Consider the following 17,827-nt stretch of genomic DNA (forward strand, 5'->3'; position numbering starts at 1 on the left):
AAGCGAGGAGGGTCCAAAGTGTGGGGCGGCACCCGGTGCGGGTCGGGGTGGGAGCGGACGGAGAGTACTGCGCTGCCCCCGGTGCTGGGCAGCAGTGCCGGGCTGAAGTGTGAGGCGGAATAAACCGTGCGGGAGGATGTGAATAATGCGGGAGGATGTGAATAATGTGCGCGAGAGGAGGAAAGAAGCACCGAGAATAGGAGAGCTAAGCACAGACCACAGGGCAAGAAGGGAAGGAGGAGCTGGGTCCCGAAGTGGGACGGGGTTTAAGACTTTGGACAAGGGAGTGATGGACAAGGGGGAATGGCTTCAAACTGACATAGGGCTGGTTTAAATGGGATATTGGGAAGGAATTCCTGACTGTGAAGCCCTGGCCCAGGGTGCCCAGAGAAGCTGTGGCTGCCCCTGGATCCCTGGAAGTGCCCAAGGCCAGGCTGGATGGGACTTGGAGCACCCTGGGATAATGGAAGGTGTCCCTGCCCATGGCAGGGGGTGGAATGGGATGGGCTTTAAGGTCCCTTCCAACCCAAACCATTCCATGATCCTGTGGATTCTGTGATAAGACAACCACAGCAGAACTCCCTGTCTCTGAAGGTGAGACAAGCCACGCTCCTGCCAGAAACAGCAGATATGAAATGGTAGCTGATATTAATTAAACAGTTGGGCAGTTCCAGTTCTTACACTGTTGTATCAGCAACTGGGTCAGTTCCAGCTGAACTCTGTGTCCAGCTGGAATTAATGGAATTCAAAAGTAAACAGGTACAGCTCTTCAGAGATAGGAGAACTTGTGAGAAATGAGCGCTTTTGCATCTTATAAAAGGGCACCAGAAAGTAATTGTAAAGATTTTCTTGTGTCAGTAGGGCATACACTTCTGTTGGATCTAGGAGGGAAGACATTAATTATTCCCATCAATAATTGATAATATTAATCATAGAATGTCCTGAGTTGGAAGGGACCCACAAGGATCATCCACTCCAACTCCTGTCCCTGCACAGGCACCCCAACAATCCCACCCTGAGCATCCTGGAGCTCTGGCAGCCTCAGGGCTGTGCCCATTCCCTGGGGAGCCTGGGCAGTGCCCAGCACCCTCTGGGGGAAGAACCTTCTCCTGATACCCACCTAAACCTCCCTGACACAGCTCCAGGTATTCTCTCACTGGTGACAGAGTGATCAGCACCTGTCCTGAACTCTTAAAATGAAGCCACGTACTGATGGTGCATTGGGATGGTGGTTAAAATGCAGGAGTCAGCATTTGGAAGAGGTAAGAAAAACATGGGAAGTAGACAAACTATCTGTAGATCTATACATCAGGTAGAGCTGCAATGTGCTGTCTCTGGAGATGTGGTTTTGCCAGTGGAGCAGTGACAGACATGAAAATGAGCTGTTTGTCTGTGTACCAAAACAATTCCATGGATCCAGGTAGATGTGCTGGCTGATCCTGGACCACTGGGCTCTCTCCAGTCACTCTCCAGCTGCTGTGATGTCCAGCAAAGCCACGGAAGGCGACGGAGACAAAGATCTGGGCATAGCTTCCAGAGCTCCAGACAGATGGCTCAGTGAAACACAAGGCTGCAGCTCACACTGGAATACTTTTATATCTCTGGTGGGAGGCTCCAGGCAACCTAAGAGAGCCCCCAAATCCAGCAGGATGCTGTAGGAGTGTGCTTTACATTCCCTGTTTGGTCATAGCTTTAGAGAAAGCTATTTTTGGGCGAGGGGCACATCCCTTCTCCAGGTGCACCTTCCCTTATGTGGCGAGACATGAGCTGAATGGCAAGATCAGGTTTTCTTAGAAGGAGAATAAGCAGTAATTTTAGCAAATGAAGGTACTTATGTAAGAATTGGGCTTATAATTTGCACCTAGCTGTATGCCTGCGACGAGAAATGAATCATATTTCCTGCCAAAATAGCTGAGACCTGTCAGATCTTTGTCTGAAGAGAGTAGCAGCAGCTTCACCCATGAGCTCACTCCCCGAAGAGGAGTGATTATAAATTATGCAGTTGAGAATGGACTATAGAAAATACCTGACATTTTTTGTCTGTCTAAATCCCTGCAGTCTTTCAATCCAACTCTTTCAAGAGTTGCTTTGTGAGCCTTCTGTGGAATCAAGCTGTACTTTGAGAGATGGAGATGAGCGTTTGAATGAAATATCAGGTATTTTCCATCTGGAGAGAAGGCAGCTACCCCACAGTCCTGGAACTGTGCCTGTCCCTGGATCCCTGAAGTGTCCCAGGCGAGGTTGGATGGGGCTTGGAGCAGCCTGGGCTAGTGAAAGGTGTCCCTGCCTATGGCAGGGGGTGGGATGAGATGAGTTTTAAGGTCCCTTCCCATCCAAACCATTCTGGTATTCTGTGATTATGTTAAAACAGCCCTGGAGACCATCCTGTGCTCACAGGACCAATTCACAGCCAGATGTATTTGATGGATGTTTTGTAGCAAGAAAACCTGAAGTAGGAGAGACTCTGGAGTACCGGAGAGGCAGAGGAACCTGTGCTGGGCCTACAGGAAAAGAGGAGGGGGCAGAAGAGTTGTCATCTACCTTACCTGTAAAGGACTGTCATGGGTTAGCATGGCTCAGTTTAAAGGCACAGAAGTAAGTAACGAGTGTTTTGGACCAAACCACTACAAGGACCAAAGTGATACCTTGGGTAATTGTATTGGGTAACTTGTGTCAGTCGCAGCAAGGGTGTTTTATGGAATCACAGAATGGTTTAGGTTGGAAAAGCCCTCGATGAACATGGGAGTCTGCCAAGGCCACCACTGCTCCATGTCCCCATAAGCCACATCCACAAGGCTTTGAAATCTCTCCAGGGATGGGGACTCCACCACTGCTCTGGGCAGCTGTGCCAGGGCTGGACAACCCTTTCCATGAAGAAATTTTCCCAATATCCAACCCAAACCTCCCCTGGCCCAGCCTGAGGCCGTTCCCTCTCCTCCTGTCCCTGTTCCCTGCCAGCAGAGCCCGACCCCCCCGGCTGCCCCCTCCTGTCAGGGACTTGTGCAGAGCCACAAGGTCCCCCCTGAGCCTCCTTTGCTCCAGCCTGAGCCCCTTTCCCAGCTCCCTCAGCCGCTCCTGGTGCTCCAGCCCCTTCCCAGCTCCCTTCCCTTCTCTGGACACGCTCCAGCCCCTCAGTGTCTCTTGTCATGAGGGGCCCGGAGCTGCCCTCAGGACTCGCGGTGCCCCAGCCCTGCCAGCCCAGGGGACAATCCCTGCGCTGTGGCCGACCCAGGCCGGCTCTCGCCGCCGCGCTGTCCCCACACGGGCACGGCGGGGCCGGGCCGGGCTCCTCCCGCGGCGGGGCCGGGCGGGGCTGCTGGGGGCGGCCCGGCCGCGTTTGGCGCCATCGCCCGCCATGGAGCCGGAGCGGCTGCGGCGCCGCCTCAGCTCCGCGTTCCGGCTGCGGGGGCTCCTCCTGCGCCCGTGAGTAGCCCCGGGCCCGGACCCTGCTCCGGGAACCGCTCCGCCCGCGGGGATCGGCCCCGGGCGGGCCTCGGGCCCGGCGTGCGGCGTTACGGGATGGGGTCGGGGCCGCTCCGCACCCCCGCGGCACCTCCTCGGGACGAGGTGCTGCCTTTACCTCCTCTTCCTCCTTCCCCCGCATCGAGGCCTCTGGAGTCTTCTCCAATGCCTTGTTTTGCCTGTCCTGCTGCTGTGGGCCTCTTCTGTCCGTCCATCCATCCGTCCATCCATCCATCCATCCATCCACCATGACCGTGGGTGCCACCAAAAGCTGCCCATGGTCTCCCCTTGGAGCCCTCCCTGATGCTGGTGCCGGGTGTTTGGTTGGGTTTTTCTGTCTGCCTCTGACCCTGACAACTCTGGGATCTCTTTCTGAGTTCCACTTGCCAGTCTTGTGCTCAGCATTCTTTGTTAGAGGAAGAAATGGCATTTCCAAAGGAGGAAGTGGCATTTCCAAAGGAAGAAATGCTATATTTCCAAATATAATAGGATGTGTTATTTAAAGATGGCAAGGTCACTGAAAAAAGTGATTCCTGCTTGCAGTGGAAGGTGTCATGATTTATAAGAGACTGGGTCTCCATTGCTCTCATTTTCCTCTTCTTTCTTGTGTGTTAATATCAATTAAATTTTGTTTCTGTTGTGGATGGGATGTGATTATTTTGGACAGTGCCCTGATACTTTCATTAGTGAGGAGCACAAATCCAGAACTCCTGACTCCACAGTTCCATGAGCTGAGACATTTTGAAGGTCAGGCTGATCACCAAAATACCAGTTTGGTTGGCCAACAGATGACAGTAATAAGAAAATTGTTATCTTTAATGTGAGACTCTAGTCTAAGGATGAGAGAACAACCAGATTTCTAATTCTTGTGTTATTGAGAATTAAAATAACTCCAATTTCAAAGATATTGATCAACTGGAGCAGGTCCAGTTGCTTCTAGGCTGTGGCTTGTAAGGGAAGCAGGAAGAGCTGGAAGCTCTGCTCTGGTGACATCCCAGCTTCAGAGCTGCATCCAGGTTTGGAGTCCAAAATGAGAGGGACATGGAGATGCTGGAAAAGTCTGGAGAGGCCACTGAGCTGCTCCAAGGGCTGGGGCCCCTCTGCTCTGGAGCCAGGCTGGGAAAACTGGGGGTGTTCACCTGGAGAAGGCTCCAGGGAGACCTCAGTGCCTAAAGGGGCTCCAGGAGAGCTGGAGAGGGACTGGGGACAAGGGGTGGAGGGACAGGACACAGGGAATGGCTTCTCAGTGCCAGAGGGCAGGGATGGATGGGAGATTGGGAAGGAATTCCTGACTGTTAGGCCGTGGCCCAGGGTGCCTAAAGAAGCTGTGGCTGCCCCTGGATCCCTGGAAGTGTCCAAGGCCAGGCTGGATGGGACTCGGAGCACCCTGGGCTAGTGGAAGGTGTCCCTGCCCATGGCAGGGAGTTGGAATGAGATGGTTTTAAGGTCCCTTCCAACCCAAACCTGAATCCTGGGATTCTGTAATTAGAGGGTCAGAGAACCTGACATGGAGAAAATGTGAAGGATTTGGGTTTATTTAGCCTCAAGAAGGGAAGACTCATGAGGAGCTAATCCCAGTCTTCCTAAAAGTGAGAAGTGTTCTCAAGGTTGCACAGTGACAGGGCAAGAGGCAACGGGCACAAGCTTAATTTAATTCTTCATTGTAATGGTAATTAAACTTTGAAGTTGATGGAGTAGAGAAGTGGTGGAATCTCCCTCACTTGGCTCCATGGGGCCCTGGACAGCATAACCCAAGCCCTGCTTTGAGGAGAAGGTTGGACCACATGGTCTCCAGAATTCCCTTCCAACATGCAATTTTTTGTATGAAGCTGAGGTTCTCCACTTCTTTTCCCTGATATTTTCAATCCCAATGATTTTTTTCTTTGACTTAAACCAGTGAGCTATTATGCAGTGCTAATTGTTTCTACTTTTTAACCACGAGCCATGTGGTGATGATGTGCACACCTGCCAAAATCAGCACAGTTTGTGTAAACTATTGAATATTAATTGCTTTTTGTGCTTTCTCTTCTGGGATTAGGGATGCCCTGAAGTATCTCACTGAAGCTTTTCAGTCCACCAGTGAAGAAGAACTTGACGATGTAATTGAAAATGTCATCGATGCAGTTGAAAAACAACCTTGTAAGTAAACAATTTCTTTTTCTTAAGCAAGTTTTCCTGGAATTTCTGAAGTTATCTAGACAAAGACAATTACTGGCAGCAGAGGCACTGAGGTGTCATTGCAGTGTAAGGGGTTGACTGAGATAAATGTATTTGTTGGCCTTTTATTTTGGTTAAACACTGAAGTTTGCAATGTCAGCAGAAGACATTTGTGCCATTTAAAGAGTTGGCAGTGTAGAATATCCTGACTTTTCCAAGAGTAGTAGAATTTTTTAGTGACAGTGACTGAAAGTTTGTGTGGACATCGTTGTACCTGAAACTATAATTTTAAATATTAAAATGGAGAGAGACTATTTACATGAGCATGGAATGACAGGACACAGGGAATGGCTTCCCACTGCCAGAGGGCAGGATTAGATGGGATATTGGGAAGAAATTCTTCCCTGTGAGAGTGGTGAGGCCTTCAAACTAATTGCAATTCAGTTTAAATCCATGAAAACAGCAATGTGCCTATCTCCAAAGTTCTGTTGGAATACTTATGGCAGCAATCCGTGTGATAATGTTCTGGAACCAAATTAACCTCCAGAATGTGAAAGCTCAGCTCTAACACATTTGTGATATATTTGGCAGCTTTGCATAAACTATAATGGTCTTGTTCTCCATGTTTAGGGAATTCAGCATGGGCGCAGTGTGTGTGTGTGTTATTTTTTTCCCTAGGAATATGTCCTTTTGGTGGCAATATTAAGTGATCCTTCTGTAAAACAGCGTCTGTCATTAGCTTACAGAAAACATTCTTATTTGTGTGTATTCCTCTGAGGAGACTCAACCATTTAATGTGAAATACTTCAGACCTGCTTCCTTCCTTGCTGCATTTCTAATCCTTGGGATTTTTCCTTCCAGTGTCATCTAATATGATTGAGCAGCCCACAGTGGAGGCAGCTGTCCAGGAATGCAGCCGGGCCCCGGATGAGGCGATGTAGGGTGACGTTATAAATTTTTTTGGAGGTTCTGGGAGCTGGTGTCATTTCCTTATTCCTCCTGGGCAAATGAATGCCAGGCATTTTCTGCAGTGCTCCACGTGCAGTCATTGCTCTGTCCTTTTGTCTTCCTGCTGCTGCCTTTGCTCCAGGTTCCTGCTTGGAGCGTTTGTTCTCATGGATGGGCCTCCAGGGGGTTCTAAACATAATCTGATGTTCGGAATTCAGCTGCTGGAATATCAACCTGTGTGTGATACAGGTTGAATATTAACCAATACTTCTGTCCATGCCTTTATTTGCTTTGCTCTACACGAAAGTTATCTCAGGTTGGTTTTGTGCCTTTCTTTTCTGAAAGCACTTTAGAAAAGTTTTCCTCTGGGGTGCCCGTTCCTGCTTTTCTGTTTAGTTTTTTGAAGCCCTGATTGATTTCCCTTCTGTGATAACAAAGTGTGGAGCAATGACTGGAGTTTCTGAGAACTTTGTGATCCTGATGGATGTGTTTCCTTTAGTGTTCACATCATGATGCAGAGCATGAAGAGAGATGGTTTGCTGGGCATGTCAGTTAGATACTGTCAGCCCACAGCCTCTCAGGATAGAGAGAATTTGGTTTTAACTTTTGCTCCTTGTCGTTGGAATCTTTATGATGCAGATGGTTTGAGTGTGATTTTTCTTTGTGGTGCTTTTTTATACTTAATGTATTATTTTCTTTTTTGCTCCAGAAGTGAAGAGAAATCTGCATGTACAGATTCTCACTGGAGAGTCCTGAAGGGAAAAGCTCTACAGATCACAGGAACAAGTCTTTTTAATTATTTAACTAGAGGAGGCAGGAGAAAACAGAATAGAAAATGGAATAGAAAATAGAATGATGCAGGAGAAATGGTGATGATAATGAACAAAACAAATATCATTTTAGCCAACATATTTGTTACTGTTTGTTTCATGCCCTTCATGGAATCACAGAATGGTGTGGTTGGAAGATAACATCCAGTTAATGCTGTAACTGTTCTTATTTCAGAGAAAATGTTTTCAACATTATTGGAGCCTTTGACATCCCACGTTACATCTATAATTCAGAAAGAAAGAAGTTTCTGCCGTAAGTCTCCCATATTTTAAATTTCAAGCACTTCTTGTTTTAAGAACAAAGCCTCTATTTCTATAGGATAAGTCTGTTTTTAATCTTTCCCTCTTGGGTCTGTTCAACTGAAGCCTGAGTGAGAAAGGTAATAAATGTTTAAGACCATAAACCAAGTTTATGCCAGTTAGTGAATAAAAAAGGCACTAAGGCTAGGACATACATCACTAAAGGTAGTTTGGGGTTGGTTTTTTTTCTCACATTGGGCTGTTCAAATTTATTTTTTTAATAAATTTGATCTGTCTGTTGCCTGTATTTATTTTTTTAGTCTGTATCCTGCAGCTCCCTGAAGCCCTGGGGGGTTTCTAAGGAGAGCTCCAAATGGTAAAAAAGAAAAATTAGGAGCAGCTGGTGAATCTGGGGGTTGGAGAAACTGGAGGAATAATGCTTTTGTTCACAACTGCTTAAAGGCATTACTGCTTTTTTAAAAATGGATTTCTGCAGAGGCCTCTGGGTGGAAGGATAAATCTCAAAGCCTGTGAGTTAGAGGGGAATGAAATGGATGTAGAAATGCAGAAACACAGGATCCTGAGCAGGAGTGTCCCTCATGGAGTACCTAAATCATGGTGTAGCTTTTGCAGCCTCCCAGACCTTTTAGATCAATGAGTCATTTTTATGTGTGGAATGTCCCTTTTTTAAAATGATGATTGTGTTAAACTCCTCGCAGCCTGTCCATGACTGACCTCCCTGGGCCGAGTTTATTTGGGACTGCCAGAGACAAGGCAGAGCTGTTCCGGGAGCGCTACTCCATCCTCCAGCAGGTCAGGAATCTCTGCAGGTGTCCACAGGGATGTATCCTACATCTCCTTCCAAAAATACGTTGTGCTATTGCACCTCCCTGCCTCATAAACTCTCTGCCTTCCAGGTTGGCACAAATAACTTCTTTTAGCAGCATTACAGATGCTTTCATGACACATATTTTTTGAGGCTTAGTGTTATTACCTGGTGTTATTGGTCATCTGTTTCTTAGAAGCAAATTCTTGTCAAAAGGACTGAATTACTAAAAGTTGCTGGATGAAATAGGGTAAGAACTTTATGAAGAATTTTGTATAGTGGTTGTAGCAAACTGGCTTTTTGACAGTGCTCATGTATTTTTAAAGTGAATCACTTCAATTTTGGTTTCTGCAGAGGACTCATAGACATGAGCTGTTCACTCCTTCACCAGTCGTTGCTCATCCTGATGACAGCAAGAGCAAATTCCAGGTAAAAAATGGAATTCTTTTCAGTTTTAATCCAAATAATCACAGCAGTTCTTTATGCTAGCAGCCCTTACTGGGAATCTTCTCCCAAGCCCCATTCAGAAATATGGCTCTGATGTTTGTAATGAGCCTGTATCCCCTGGTTATTTAAAACCATGTCCTGTGTGGGGCTTTGTCTTGCTGGGGAAAAGGCACCTGGAGAGTTTCATTTAATTCTGATTGGATTCTTTGCCTTTGATCCCAGCTAAAGACAGTAGAAACTCTCTTGGGCAATACAGCTAAAGTGGGAGAAGTCATTGTGCTTGGGATGATCACTCAGCTCAAGGAGGTGAGTTGCTTTTTATTGTGGAGTCTCTGGTCACTGCTCACTCAGTGCTGTAATATATTAAAAAATGAGAAAACTTAAATATCTCACATTTGTCCCATTCTAAGAGACTTTCCCACAAGCAGTTGGTGCCAGCGTGTGTGGAAAATGTCTTCGTCTTCTCACTACAAAATTTTTATGTCAGCAACCAGAAGCAGTTAGGATTTTTTGGCATGTCCCTTCTTGAAGGCAGGAGCTTCCAGTGCCTGTGTTGGGACTTGCCAGTGCCCTGGACTGGGATTTTAGGGAGGGGTGCACCAGCAATCCCAGCTGCAGCAGCTCCCAGGGAAGCTGCTGAGATACACTTATTATAAACTACATTATTTCCAGTTCTTGCCACCTTAAAACATTAAAACCAGCCAAATTATTTCTAATAGACTGATAGATGCTTCTGATTGGAACATTTGTGTGTTTGGGTGTATTTTGCTTTATTAATGAATCCTGTTTTTTAGGGGAAATTTTTCCTAGAAGACCCCACAGGAGTGGTTCAGCTAGACCTTAGTAAAGCAATATCCTTTTCCTGTGATGGAAGAGCTGGAGGAATTTCCTGCAGACCTGCAGAATTTTGAATTGAACAGTAAATCAATGCTGACCATTAAAAATTATATATTGAGAGTTGCAGCTCTCTCTTTCTCCTTCGTTTCCAATCCCTTGGCTGCTGCAGCTCCTGCCTTTCTCTTGGACGTGGTCAGTGTTCCTCCCCATGGAAGCAGAGCCTGTTCCTGTTTGTGGGCTCTCTCTGGACTTACCTGCTCAGGTACCAGGGATTTGCCAGGCTCTTCAGGCAGCCTGTGAACTTTCAGTGCTGTCCAAATCTATTACATCAGCTGGAAAGCAAATTTTGGCTAAAAAACCTACTTTAAATCTAAGAAAAATACATTCCTTAACCTTCCTGCACCAGTTCCACAGTGGGTTATATACTGAATCCTGCTTTGTTTTGGCAGAAGGTAAAGCAGACTGGGGCTTTGTTTTTTTTTTTTTTAGCTTGTAATAAATTATTCTGTCAAAGCTCTGGCTGCCAGATGTGGCTGAGCAGACAAATCTCATGCTGGTGACCATCAGTGAGTTTGTGACTGAGATTTTTGGCACTCATCTTCTGCTGTGACCCCGTGGGCTCTGGAGGCAGAGAGCAGGAATTGGAGGGTGTTGGGGCATGGGAGGGTGTGGAGCAGCTTTGAGGACTGGAGCCTGGCTCCAGCATGCTTGGAGAAGTTATGACTGGATTAGGAAGACAGCCTAGAACAACCAAAAGAATGATTTAACAATCTGAAAATGCTGCTTTGTGCTGGCAAAGCTTTGGTCCTTTAATGAGGCTTCTCATTAGGATGATGTAAGAGCTTGCAGTTTTGGAGCCTTGTTTTAGCAAAAAAAAGGCTATTTCTGTATGTGGAATGTTCCTCTGTGCAAGATACATAATCTCAGTCTGTTTTCCAGGGTGTTTTGTGTTTGCAATGTAGAGAGTAAGCAGAAGCTGGGAGCAGAAATGAGAGTGGGGATAAATATCACCCTGTTCCTTCTGTTCCTGACACTGGGATGGTCCTTGGGACATGGGGGCCCTTCCAGGACAGGGCCAGCAGAACAATTCCTTTCCCCTGCATTCCTCCCTGGTTGGGCTGAGGGAGTTGTCGATGTGCCTGTGCAGCAAATCCATTCAGAGGAATGTCTGGGGTTAGAAAAAAGTTGTTTTCTTGCTGAGCCCTTTTTCCATCTGGATCATTCCGTGGTCTGGTTGTGGAGCTACCACAAGAGAGGGATTGATGGAGGCTGGGACTGGCAGTGCAGCACAGCTGCCAACTCTCTGACTAATGTCTAGGACATGATGCTGTTAGAAGAACTTAAGGGTTATTTTGCTGTTCCAAATCCTCTTAGGTTGGTATGAAGATGAAGTTTTTCATGTGAACGCTTTTGGATTTCCGCCCACTGAGCCTTCTGCTACCACGAGGTACAAAGCTGACTTTTGGCAGCCTCTCACCCCATGTTTTCTTACGGGTTTCTAAGTAAGATCATTGTTATCTCATAATTTCTCTGACATTCGAGTATGTTATTTTTCCTCCTCCCCAAATGCTTTAAAATAAATACAAATTTAAGGAAGCAATTCTGGGACTTAGAGGCACTAAAGCCTGTAGTGTTGGCAGAAAAACCCTTCCAAAGGCCTTTGGGTTCTGCATATTAATGGCAATTGGGATGTCAGGCCTTCTCAATTGCAAAGCCAGGTAACTGTTACATGGGAATAATAAATTCCTTGTTGCTGAAAGAATGGACCCCTTGGATAGTGGAAGGTGTCCCTGCCCATGGCAGGGGCTGGAATGGTCCCTTCCAACCCAAACCATTCTGGGATTCTCACTGGAGTATTTTAATGATGCAGAGCCTTCTATGGGAATATAAACTTCTTTGGAGGGCCTTCTTCATCTTCAGTAAAGGCTTCTGCAAAACTGAAGCAGCTGGAGGAGGAGAATGAAGATGCCATGTTTGTGTTTGTCTCTGACGTGTGGCTGGACCAAGCAGAAGTGCTGGAAAAGCTTCACACGATGTTTTCGGGTAGGTGAGAGTTGCTTTCACTCTAAACCTTGTGTTCATAATTTGTTTCCATAAATTCTTAGTACCAGTAGTGTTTTGACCAGTAGCATCCATGAATTGCTTCTTTGTGCTGCAGCAGTTTTGGAACAGCCTGTCCCTTCTGCCTCGGGCAGAGTGGAAGTGTGAGAGAGTGACTGCTTTAAAAACAACCCAGAATTCAGGGTGGGAAACTGCTCCTCACCTGAAGGGAGCTGGACACAAATTAGCACAGTCATGCAGAAGTTACAAAACCAGTTCAGTATCTGGATCAGAACTGGCAAATCCTTGGGGCAAACTGGGCCTGCCCCAAGACTGCAGGGGCTGAGGGGATGAAGGGACTTTGGTCAGTGAGATTCGTGTGCTGCACTCACCTGGCAAAGATGCAGACCTTGCATTTGCTATTTTGAGACTTCAATAGGCAAGTGATAACCTTCATAATTAGAAACTAAATGAGCAGCTGAGGGGGAGAGCAAGGAAAATTATTGATGAGCCATTTCTCTGGTCTAAGCAATTCTGTTCTATTTACCAGCCCCTTTGAAAACCAGTGAAGTAAATCCAAGTGTGATGCTGTGTGCTAGGAAAATGGAGAGTAACTGGGATGTGAGATGAATGCCTGAGTAGCTGTTTCTATTTTTATTTCAGGGATGGGAATCAGGTTTCTTTTTTCCCTGTTTTGCTCTGAAGCGGGTGATGAGTGAGGTTGTGAGCACTCATCAGATCCTCAAACTGCTCAGGCAATTCCAGTTACTGTTGCTTTATAATGCCAAAAGGGAGATTAATGTTGGGAGAGCCCTTGAACTGGAAAGATCATGGAGGTTGACAGCAATCCATTGCTGCCTGCTTGCTGTTTTCCTCTTGAAGGGAATAATACATTTTTAAATGGCATTATTTATTAGAATTGCACTTTGTATAATTCTCTGGGTGAGTCAGTAGTTGGATACACACAAACAATGCTGGGACTCAGCCTGGAAATGACAGAGGGCTCCCTCAAAGTGACATTTGTACATTGCCATCACCTTTTTAAGCTAAAACCAGCCCGTATCAAGCAAATCAGTCAGGTGTATTAATAGCAGCAGAGCTTGAAGTGCTGTTCCAGTCCCTGCTTCTCATGGAATGGGCTGAGTGCTGGAAGATGCTGAAGTGAATGGATACACTCACAGATCCTCTCCTTTCCCAGGTTATTCCTCTGCACCTCCCACCTGCTTTTTCTTCTGTGGAAATTTTTCATCTGCGCCATATGGAAAAAATCAAATCCAATCCCTGAAAGGTAGGGAAGTCTCTGTAAACAGCCAGACGTGCATTAAATTAAAATAATGATGGCAAACAAACAAAGAGAGCAGAGAATAAACCCTTATTTTTATAAGTGCTCTGCAGTAGAGGGGAGATTCATCCAAGCTGGTTTTATTTCTAACCAGGTGTTGTGTCCTGTTTTTCCCTGACTCCAGGTTCTTTGAAGGCTCTGGCAGATATTATATGTGAATATCCCAGCATCCATAAAAGGTACAGAGCAAGGCGAAATCTGTTTTTTTTGTGAAGCCTTTAATTACTTTAAGAAGCTGAGAGTTACCCTATTTTCTCTGTCTTGTGAGCCAGCTGTGATCAGATAACAAGCTGGTTTTGTAACAGGCCTGCAGGTTTGTTTTGGGAGCAGGGTAAGTCTGATTTTATCTACAATAGCTTGGGCATGGAAACTCCTAATGAGGGAGCCAAGGTCTCTCCCTGGAATACTTCCCTGGCTCCTGATCTCTGAATTCAGAACACCAGACCTAGTTTTTAGGATCAGTTTATGTAAATGAGATTTGTTGAACTTTTTTTTGCAGTAGTCGATTTGTGTTTGTCCCTGGTCCTGAAGATCCTGGTCCTGGTTCTATTTTACCAAGGTCAGTTTGCTTCACTTCCTCAAATCTTGGCATTTTCAGTTCAGTAGTTAAAGAAGGAAAGAATCTTTGTTCATACAGTTGCTATTTATTTCAGACCCCCCCTGGCTGAAAATATCACTCAGGAATTCAGACAGCTGGTGCCATTTTCAGTTTTCACCACAAATCCCTGCAGGTAACCATGTAACTGCTAATTTTTTTTATTAATAATTTTTTTACTAAATTTTACAAATACCATTTTCAAAATCTACAAATTTTGGGAAAATTTGCCTTAAATTTTTCAAATTAATAGAATTCTTCACTTGGATTAATTGTAACTAGCTTTAAATACATTAAGACATCAATAAAGCAATGATGAAAGGAAGTAATGCTAAAAAAAATTGATACTGTGTATAAAAATCCTGCTCAAAAGCGTGTTTTTTCTGAACTAGAAGGGAAAGTATAACTTTAATTCGAATTGCTTTTTTCACTTGTCTGTATTAGAGGGAGATCAACTTTATAATGCATCTTCCTCATTTTTAGGTTAACTTTATTGAATTTCACTGCTGTTTTCCACTCAGGATTCAATACTGCACCCAAGAAATCATTATTTTTCGGGAAGATTTGGTCAACAAAATGTGCAGGAACTGTGTTCACTTCCCAAGCAGCAACATGGACATTCCCAACCATGTGAGTGAGTCGTGTTCACCACTTTTTGCCAAGATTTTTGATTTTATTGATCAGCAGGGCTGGATTTTGGGGGCTCTGATCTCCATTCTCACGACCCATTGCACGAGTAACCCAGAGGGGTGGTAAGAAGGATTTATATATTTAGTACTCTTACTTTTCTTTACATTTTGACAGCAAAATAACTCAAACCAGGATACTTTTAGGTGGTATTGAGTCATTCTGTCACACTGCAGCTGCCCTGGAATGCAGAACTTCAGAGCAGCCAACTGTGTGTGCACCAACCATCAACGTCCTGCCAAGAAACACTGATTCCTAAAGGCAAATTTTAACACAAATTACCGTTTTTTAAAGATTTGATCAGTTACCCAGTGCCATTTGCAGTAAAGCAGCAGGTCACTTTCTCTAAAATTCATCTGCTTGCTTTGTCTCCTCACTTAAAACCCAAATTCTGCTTCTTACACATCAGCACAGCGCTTGGGGTCATGGTTCCACGCGGTGAATCCGCAGCAGGAGCTGATGGCATTTACTGATATAATTGGATGTGAACGATCCAGGTAGTCCTGGCTCATTGCAGTGATGGATGGAGTCTGGGTTTATTTATTTTACTGTGATTTTTTTTGTTTGCTTGACTCAGAAGGTTGTTTTAGCTGTGTCTCTGTGAGCACCGTGTGGACGCTGAGGTACCTTGGTTTTGTGGGCACATTTGCATTCCTGACACTTCCCTGTCCTCATACAGGGCTTTCCAGGAAGGAAACATGAAGGAAATGTAGAATTGCAACACCTTTTGCAGGTTGTTTTTTGTATACTCCACTTTTTCTCTGCCTTTTTTGCCTATTTTAATTCAGCCATCAGTGTAAAAAAAAAAAAAAGAGAGAGGGAAATTTTGTCACTAAGAAAGGAAAATCTTCTGGGAATCAAATGATTTCTTCTGTTCAGGGAAAAGACTTTTGAACTGTGGGTCTTGTGGTTAACTGGTACTGTGAGGAAAGCTATGAAGAAAAAACCCCTAAAAAATTAAAATTATGGCAATGTTGGTAAGGAGGAACAGGTAAATAGATTCTCCTGGAGAGTCTGACTGATGAGATAATTTTGGCATCTTCAAATACTGGCTGATATGCTTTAAAAAGGCCTTTGTGTTTTAAAACCCCCACAATTCAAGAAAGGAAAGAGTGCTGGAGGAGAGCCACTGATTTAATCTAGAAATCATTCATGATCAGAGGGAATGAGACACAAAAAACACCCAAACATTTCCAGGTTCAAAAAGCTTCTTTATTAACCCACACTGGCACATGCAGGGATGAACTGGCCTTGCAGAAAACGGTTCAAACCAAGCGTTTGTGGTTTTTTTTTTTGCAGTTTGTAAAGACCATTTTAGCCCAGGGGCACCTGACCCCGCTGCCGCTGTACGTCAGCCCCGTGTTCTGGGCCTACGATTACGCCCTGAGGGTTTATCCCGTGCCAGACCTGCTCATCATCGCTGACAAACACGACCCCTTCACTGTCACCAACACCGAGTGCCTCTGCATAAACCCTGTAAGATCCCCTGGGCTCTCACATCCCAGCTGGCCCTCACTCCCTGCACTGAGTTTCACTCACACAAATGGGGTTTTTCCTCTTCTCCTTCACAGGGTTCGTTTCCCAGAAGTGGATTTTCCTTCAAGGTGTTCTACCCCTCCAACAAGACAGTTGAAGACAGGTAAAGAGATTCTTCTTATGTGCTGAGTTTCTGATTATCAGGATAAAATCACAGGGAATTGGTAATAGAAACAGAGTGAATGTTCCAGCAGTTTATGCTTCATACTTGGGCAATGTAAGAAACCCAAATGCCCAGGACTAAAGTAATAAATTTAAAAATTACACAATGATGGGAAGTGCAATCCAGCAGTAAAAGGAGAGATGACTGTACTGTATGATTTTCAGAGATTGAGACCTAATTGGGAAGCAGATTTGTTTCTAGGGATGATGGGTTGTTACATAAATTAATTAAATTTAGGAACAATTTTTGCTTCATTTCATGATAATCATCAAATCCAGAAGCAACTTTCAGGCCTTGATTTCACATATTTTTAAATCTGCACTTGTTCATTCCACTGACTGGAAAAAAGCCAGCTGCAACACCAAAAAGTATTTAAAAAGTACCAAAGGGCTTACAATGGATGAAAATTTGCCTGTTTAAAATAATGATGGTATAACCCATTAGGAAAAGCATAAATTTATCTTCTCCTTGTTGGAAAAGCCTTCCCAGGGAATTAATAATGGATCAGCCCATGTAACTTTCACTTGAATATAAAAAATACCATACCATGAGATACTTTAGGTTTCTAAATATTTGAAAACATCATCAAGTCTTTCCTAGATAAAGAAATAAAATAGCATTGTGAACTATTTTAAAAGTAAACCTACTAAGTACTGCTTTTCTTTGGTATTTTCAGCAAGCTTCAGGGACTCTGAATTTCTGTGGCACTGAAAAAAGGCAGTGAACCCATGTGAAGCCAACCATAGCTCTTATTTTTTACATGCCTTGGTATGATGTATTATGGACTTTTTATAATAAATGTCAGTCAAAACCGATTTGTTTTGTACACAAATAAACTTTTACAGGAAAAGAGACTGGTGTCAGTTTAGATAAATTGTCAAGTCTGAGTGAAAAATGATTGGCAAAGCACAAAAATGGTAAGAGGAGGAGCCAGCTGTATCAAACAGGAAAGGAGCATCTTTAAAAGGAAAAAGTTAAAGATAGGGAGAACTTGGATAGCTGATTATCTGCAGGACATACTGGAAATGGGGGATAGGATTTTTTCTTGGATGGGAAAGGCCCAGGAAATATCTGTGAGGTGTTCTTTAATGCAGTATCTATTTGAAGATAGTGTTACACAGGGCCAGAAGAGGAAGGAGCAGCAAGGACATGGTCCTTTAGAACTTCTGGAGAAGGCTGGGAGGAGGAGATCTTGATGGAGGAAAGTGGGGAAAAAGTGAAACTAAGCCAAAACTTGCTCCAGGTGCTTGTGGGCATGGAGACCAGAGTGAAGCTACCCCAAAGTGCCCACACCAGGTGTGGAACAGAGGGGAGCCTCACCACAGGAGCTTTGTTTCACAGCCCCTGCCCACCGTGCTGGCATGGCCCGGGGCAGAAACTAGGAGGGGACAGTGGGACACGGACTCTGAGGGGACAGCGGGGCTGGGATGGGAGCTGGATATGGTACGAGAGGTGAGAGGTGTGAGCTGGCCTGATGAGGATTTAGAAGTGCTCTGCAAGGGAATGGCAGTGCCAGCTCAGAGCTGTGGGATGGGATGGAACATGAACTTTGCAGAGAGATGAAAAGGTGATGGTGCAAAAGCAGCCCTGCTGATGACAGGGGTGATGGCTACGAGCCACCACGAAGCCACTGAGGGGAGGGAAAAGGCGAGGCCGCGGCCCTGAAGGACAGCCCGCCACGGTGTTTGCTGTCTCCACGGCAACGCCAGCGCCGCCA

At 45.1% G+C, this 17,827-nt stretch overlaps 1 protein-coding gene across 1 annotated transcript; it reads left to right on the forward strand.

Moving 5' to 3' along the window:
* The first annotated feature begins 3,333 nt into the window (after nt 1–3,333).
* On the forward strand, nt 3,334–17,497 carry POLE2 (DNA polymerase epsilon 2, accessory subunit). Its single transcript, XM_082282833.1, has 19 exons — nt 3,334–3,423; nt 5,501–5,601; nt 6,481–6,556; nt 7,573–7,650; nt 8,357–8,450; nt 8,818–8,892; nt 9,133–9,216; nt 9,705–9,764; nt 10,154–10,199; nt 11,122–11,194; nt 11,618–11,790; nt 12,986–13,075; nt 13,254–13,308; nt 13,629–13,688; nt 13,783–13,860; nt 14,246–14,354; nt 15,711–15,887; nt 15,983–16,050; nt 16,787–17,497. The coding sequence occupies exons 1-19, from the start codon at nt 3,356–3,358 to the stop codon at nt 16,803–16,805; spliced, it is 1,584 nt and encodes a 527-aa protein (XP_082138959.1). The 5' UTR covers nt 3,334–3,355; the 3' UTR covers nt 16,806–17,497.
* The last annotated feature ends 330 nt before the right edge of the window (nt 17,498–17,827 follow it).

The sequence above is a fragment of the Coloeus monedula genome (genome assembly GCF_965178545.1).
Source record: "Coloeus monedula genome assembly, chromosome: 6".
Classification (NCBI taxonomy): domain Eukaryota; kingdom Metazoa; phylum Chordata; class Aves; order Passeriformes; family Corvidae; genus Coloeus; species Coloeus monedula.

Bases quoted from the DNA above. Each gene is read 5' to 3' on its own strand.
- POLE2 (XM_082282833.1), top strand. From the start codon at position 3,356: ATGGAGCCGGAGCGGCTGCGGCGCCGCCTCAGCTCCGCGTTCCGGCTG. The intron at 11,195-11,617 runs GTACAAAGCTGA...TTAATGATGCAG, and splicing joins GAGCCTTCTGCTACCACGAG to AGCCTTCTATGGGAATATAA. The intron at 13,861-14,245 runs GTAACCATGTAA...TTTTCCACTCAG, and splicing joins TTCACCACAAATCCCTGCAG to GATTCAATACTGCACCCAAG.